The 7,047-nt window shown below is 37.4% G+C and overlaps 1 protein-coding gene across 1 annotated transcript in view; it reads right to left on the minus strand.

Annotated features, from left to right (window-relative positions):
- The window catches only part of LOC135201456 (DNA-binding protein Ewg-like), a 112,996-nt gene that overhangs the window by 90,461 nt on the left and 15,488 nt on the right, over positions 1–7,047 (minus strand). Inside the window, 2 exon segments of the mRNA XM_064230414.1 lie at positions 1,483–1,678; positions 6,779–6,895. Of these exon segments, the coding sequence (XP_064086484.1) occupies positions 1,483–1,678; positions 6,779–6,895 (313 nt within the window).

The following is a 7,047-nucleotide window of genomic DNA, read 5'->3' on the forward strand; positions in this document are numbered from 1 at the left end:
AAATTACATCAATGTCACTAACATAGTATGAAATATAATGTTTATGCAATGGTCAGAGAACATCACTGCTAACCATTTTTGCTCAGTCATTGTAGGGTGAGTTCTGGCATAGACAGATTTTGAACACCCTCTCCCCTTTCCAAATCCTCAAGGGTTGATTTTCTTACAAAGATACTAAATTTAGTGTTTTGATGATGGACAGTTGTACTTCATCATATGTTTGAAAAGGCAAAGCAGCAAATATAATCAAACTGCTGAATTAAAGCAAGTCCAAACAGAAATTAATTATGTTATCATATTCATAAAAAAAAATCTTAGGATGACGTAACAATGCTTCTACACGTCCAACTTCCTTTCCACTGGAATTAACTTAAAATGGGGTATTGATGTCATAAGGCTCCCTTCTATGTATGATTTTGGCATTAGTTGAATGGGTGAGTTTCATATCACATGATATTTTTCAACACATGCTTAAATGTGAGTAAGGAAATCACAAAACTTAACCACTAAATTGGGCTTGCCATGGGAACATTCACATCAGGACCTATAGTACCAATGAGATAAGAGATCCCTACATCAGCTGCATTTAAAATTTATTACACTAACCAATTAGACTGCACAGACCCTTTCCTCCTCCTATTTTGATGTCCTATGGGAAAGAACTACCCAGAGTACTGATCATCATGCCATACACTAGCATATACGTCCTCTACTATTTTAGTCTGTTCTATGAGTATCTTCAGCCTTTCAGGTTTATCAAGTATGAATCATTTTTTGGGCTGAATGACTTCAATTACTTTTCATAATCCTGCTAGCTTATTGACAGACACTTCAGTTCTCCTCTGGCCAACTCTGGGATTTTAGCATCTTGTTTCCTCCCAATCTAAATTGCAAACTACCCCCTCCAGAAAAAAGGGAAAACCATTTAACTCTGCAGTCCACCATCCATCTTCAAAAAATCAAGAAAAAATATCCCACTCAATTCATCCCATGAGCAAAATACACAGAAATAAAAAGGAAAATGTATAAAAAGTGAAATGAACAAAGGCAATTTTAGAAAGCATTAATTACACCTATACATATCCATTTAAATCACAGCACAACTTTGATTGGAATGTCCCTAGAAGGGCTATGGATGTGAAAAGTAACATACTTAATTAGCTACAAATAAGGATAAAGCCAGAGTAATTAACGCTCTAGCACACACAAATAATTACTAATAAATACCCTAAAGTCTGATATCTAGCCACACATATGAAATATTACAGTAGGGCCTGACACAATTTCATGGGAATGAAACGGGCTAATCATAAGTAACAAGGTTGTGGTGAAACAAATATAAAATTATGATTACCATAGCTTAAAGGACATAGCTAAATGTATTTAAATTCAACTAAAAGAGAGACTTTACAGAAACCTAAAAAATAAAGTATGAAAACTTTGATATAAAAAACATTTACTTAATAAAAGCACTGTACGTACCTGTAGAATATTTTAACATTAACGGTATAAAAGCTCTTAATTGAGCCTGTGTCATTTTTTCGACAGGAGTGGGTATGCCATCTATGACAAGAGGTGGCAATTCGTGGAGAGACGGGTCATCCTGAGGTGGGGGAGGTGCTTGTTGGGCCAACGCATTTTCCAACTCTGTCATTAACATCTGTCTAAGTGTTTTCATCTGCAAGACAAATATTTACATACTTCAGAATTTCATTGAATACAGTATTGAATACTGTACTGTTAACTACGATTATATTTTTATTTTTAATTCTATTTCTTTTCCTACTACTATTGAACATACTCAAAAATAAAAAAAATTTTATTTTCTTTGGAAAATAAATGCAATAATGATCAACTGTAAGGTTTTCTAGATGTGTTTGTTCTGTCTCAATCTTGGGTTATTTGGTTTACAAATACCACAAACAAGTGGACACATTATCTTCCAAATTTCAACGGGACATATACTTGTTGCATCACTTCACAACTTATTCAGTAACTCCAATTTGTGTTAACAGCAATACAAATATAAAGAGATCTCAGAAACAATGGATGAGTAGAATCCAAACAAGAAACTGGAATGACAAATTTGGCAAAAGCAAGCTCCTGGTGACCAGAAAGGAAGAAAATAAGAAAATCTAAGTATGGAATGTATGAGGTGTACGGTGAATACTTTACCGTGAACTGAACTCAAGACACATTACAGGAAATGCTCAGGACTACAAAATGTAAATACAGTGGAACCTTGACATACGAAAGTCCCAGCTTACGGAAAATTCAAGTTACGAAAGCAAATATGAAGATTTTTTTGCCTCTACATACGAAAATAATTCAGGTTACGAAAGGTTGTTGCTGTAAAGTCCCGAGATTCGCAAAACCGCCGAGAACAATTTTAAAACTCGTGCGCCGCCAACTTGGTAGACTCGCCACAATCCTCCCACTCTCCCATTGGTTCCTGATGCTAGGCACCGCCATAAGATCCTGCTCTCCTATTGGTCAGCATCTCTCCAATCGTGCTCTACATAAAGGCGTTCTTCGGCCACTGCGTCACACCAGCATTATCGTACGCACGCGGAATTCGTTCGTTCACATATAAGATTTCGTTTGTTAATGTAAATACGTGTTAGTGATTTCGCTTTGCACTTTATTGTGTTGTGTGAGAACTTAATTAGTATACTACATAACTTAATTACGTACAGTATAGTCATGGGTCCCAAGAAAGTTGCTGAAGTTCACGGAAAGAGGAGGATGCTTTCTATGGAGACAAAAATGGAGATTATCAAGAAGTATGAAGCTGGCATGCGGCTGAGTGTGATCGCTAAGGAATATGACCGAAATCCGTCGACGATAGGCACCATCCTTAAGCAGAAGGAAGCCATCAAAGCAGCTGCACCTCCCAAGGGTGTCACTATTTTGTCCAACAAGAGGAGCCACGTGCACAATGAGATGGAGAGGCTGCTTCTTGTATGGTTGAGACAAAGAAATCGCTGGCGATACGAAAACCCAGACTGCAATCTGCCACAAGGCCAGTGCTATTTTCGGCGATTTGATTGCCCAGGCCGAAGACGGAGGAGGAGAAGGGACATCGACGCCAACCCCAGACTTCAAGGCTTCTCGTGGGTGGTTTGAAAAATTCCGGAAACGGACTGGCATCCATTCGGTGGTGCGGCATGGGGAGGCAGCCAGCTCTGACACGAAAGCGGCCGAAGCCTTTATTAAAACGTTTGACGAGATGACGATCAACGAAGGCTACAGTTCTCAGCAAGTCTTCAACTGTGATGAGACTGACCTTTTTTGGAAAAAAATGCCTCGTCGGACGTACATCACAGAGGAAGAGAAGAAGCTACCCTGGCATTAGCCTAAGAAAGACAGGCTTATGCTCGCACTTTGTTCGAATGCCAGTGGGGATTGCAAGGTGAAGCCCCTACTTGTCTATCATTCGGAGACTTCTTGAGCCTTCAAGGCCCACAAAATGCTAAAGGAGAAGCTTCCAGTGATGTGGAGGGCTAATGCGAAAGCCTGGGTAACGAGACTTTTGTTCACCAAGTGGGTAAATCTGTTTCGGCCCAACAGTGAAGAAATTCTTGGAAGAGAATCGCCTCCCTCTGAAATGTCTGCTGTTGTTGGACAATGCCCTTGCTCACCCTCCTGGCCTCGAGGAAGATATCCTAGCGGAGTATTCTTTCATCAAGGTTCTTTATCTTCCACCTAACACCACCCCTCTCCTGCAGCCCATGGACCAGCAAGTGATATCGAACTTCAAGAAGCTGTATACGAAACATCTTTTCAAGAGATGTTTCGACATCACCAATACCACAAACCTCACCTTGCATAAATTTTGGAAGGAGCATTTTGACATCGTCATATGCATCCAACTCATCGATCAAGCTTGGCAGGAGGTTTTGAAGCGAACCTTGAATTCTTCGTGGAGGAAACTTTGGCCTGATGCCGTATCCGCCCGAAACTTCGAGGGATTCGACGTGGGCGAAGCTGATGCAGATTCAGAAACAGTTGACGATCCTGAAACTGTTTCGCAACCAGATCTTGACGAGATCGTTGCACTCGGCAAGTCCATGGGGCTGGTCGTCGACGAGGACATCAATGACCTTCTCGAGGAGCACCAAGAGGAGCTTACGACGGATGACCTGAAGGAGTTGTAGGCCGTGCAACATAATGTCATTCAAGAAGAGTTCTCAAGCAGTGGCGAGGAGGAGGACGACGACCCTATAACAAAGGCAGAAATTAAGGATGCTCTAGCTGCTTTTCATAAAGTGCAATCATTTGTAGAAGAGAGACACCCCGAAAAGGCTTACACAGGCCGTATGCTTGCACAGTTCGATGACGTTTGCCCGAGTTGTTTCAGGAACATTGTGAAAAGCAGGTAGAAGCAATCTTCCTTGGATAGTTATTTTTTAGAAGCCTTTAGTAGGAGTAAGCAAACAGGAAGATCCAAGTGATACTACGAAAAAACAGAAAGTTGAATGTGGTGAAGAAATTGAAGTTTTGTAAAAAAACGTAAAGTATAAAAAAGTAAAAAACAATGTAAAAATCAAAAAAAGACAAAAAAAAATTAATTTTATTTTAAGTTTTTTGTAAAGTTAAGTGTTAACGTTTTATGCCACTTGTTAATGTGTTTCGTAAAGTTAAGTGTTCAAGTTTTCTGCCATTTGTCCTCCTGCTGTCGCCACTTTCGGAGATCGCCTCACTCGAAAGGTATGGTTCTGCATTTTACTACATACGTACGTACGTATGTACGTACAGTATTTCTTGTATACCATGTACACTAATACACTTTATTTACAGGTATGTAGTACATAGTAATATATCTAGTTTAAGTTAAGCACTGAATGGTCCAAATTGTTGTATTTCAATGTTTATTGGTCAATTTAGCTTTATTATAAAATTTACTGGGATGTTTTTGTAGGGTTTGGAACAAATTAGACAATTTACATGAAAAATGCGGTTCAAGATACAAAAAAATCATACGAAAAAATCAGGTTACGAAGGCCGCCTCGGAACGGATTAATTTTGTATCCTGAGGTACCACTGTAGTACAGGATTTCTAATGCACATAAGAAACAGAAAGAAATATTGGTGAAGAGGATAATTACTAAAGTATAGTAAAACAGGCATTAGAGAAGTTAGAACATTTCTATTTATATTATGAAACCAGAGTGAAAAGGCAATAAGAAAATACCAACGTTGGATAAACAAAGAAATTTCCAGGCTACTGTTAAATATGCCAATACCTATATTACACAAAGCATGTACCATACTTCCTTGCACTTTACATGGGTACTTATAATTGGTGATGATTTTAAACAAATGTGACTACACAAAGCAAAATTTATGGCTGAGGTCCATTTGGCAGATCATATCACAAATGAAATAGTTCCAACAGATGTGGAGTCCAAAAAGCAGAAAAGTAAACCAATATAAAAAGAGATAGATGGTTTGGATATGTAATGAGAAAGAGAAAAAATATTCGATTAGAGAAGGAGTGTATGTAATAGAACAAAAACTTGAGAGAAGGCCCAAAAAATCATGGAGAAAAGTCAGATAAAGACATGTAAACCTCACAGTGAATTTGTGCCTTTAAAAACACCATAATTTATGAAGCTTTTAAATTTACCTTTGCAACAAGCTGTCACATTGACAATGGGATACATTTGATGATCAGTCTATACATCAATGGTGTTTTGATCCCAACTACAACCACCAAACACCTCAATGCCCAATAAAAAAAAAAAAAAAATAAATAAAAAAAAAAATCCTAATTTTGTGGTTCACAAATCACAAGCACATCCACGTCACAGATTTTGTTTTTGAAATGGATTTTGTTTTACCACAAAGCCACTACATACTATACATAATATAGCCTGAACTTCAGTGGGACTGGTCAAGCAGCTAGTCTGCAGAATTAGTAGATTGGGTCTCAGAGTTATCTGCAAAGAATAGCTCTTGGGACTGAAGTAAGCAATGGACTGACTGAGACATAGAAAAGTTCAAAACCTTAATATAGTAAAAGAAGAGGAATGAAAACTTCATTTAATCAATAATATTTTCTTCAAGGATGCAAAAAAGAGATCTGATGGAAAATTAAGATGAAAATTGAGAAACACCCAATTACAAAACCTCAACTGAAGCACAAAACACCTATCCCAAGCTGTTCCAATCACCTATGAGTAATGTACCTTTAGATGAAAAAACTTCCAAAGCATATTGTCACCTTTAAGAACCTGCCATTAAAACTGAGCTTTCATCCAAATTCCTCATAAACCTTTGAGATTCCTAGAAGGAGGGTCCCAACTTTCCTTTGGCAAATGTCTGACTGTTTATGGAGAAGGCATAAGTTTTCTTTTATTGTCCACTGTAAAACTATTTCATAACAGAATACTGGTTTTGGTTTTACTTTAACGCTTGACTTGTACCTGACTCTATGTGAAATAATGTAAACCAAAGACGGATATCTCTAGGATTTTGTATACCACATAACTAGAACTTATTAGAAATGCGGTAGTCTTATGATGTCAACAGCTTTTTGGCTTTAGTCTGGTTAAACAATTTTTGTTAAAACTTTCCTAAGGTAATGAATTTGTAGTGCACTTTACAATTTATCAGCATGCAATGTTTAGTCAATATAGTGCAAAACTTGTACTATGTATTAAGAATAATTAAAAAACAAAAACACAAACATTAACTAAAACAAATAATAACAGATGTTGAAAATAAGAGCATAAACATTATAGAGAATTGATAAAAATTGCATAAATATACTTACAACATCTTCCAAAGGTTTTGCACCAAAACATTTAAAATTATTTCCAGACTTGCTGGGGGTAGCAACAACAACAACAGCTTGCTGCCCAACTCTTGTTGCATATTCATCAATCGTTGCCTGTAACAAATTAAAGAACATTAGGACCAGAATATAACCTGATTATAATTTTCTAATGGAATCCTTCACCCGTTGATCAGGGTAAATTCTAACATATCTTGCCAATTTTATTTGGTTACTGTGTGTAACTTCAAACTTCAAGCAGTTTTTTT

This window comes from Macrobrachium nipponense, chromosome 28, assembly GCF_015104395.2.
Source record: "Macrobrachium nipponense isolate FS-2020 chromosome 28, ASM1510439v2, whole genome shotgun sequence".
In the NCBI taxonomy this organism is placed as follows: Eukaryota; Metazoa; Arthropoda; class Malacostraca; order Decapoda; family Palaemonidae; genus Macrobrachium; species Macrobrachium nipponense.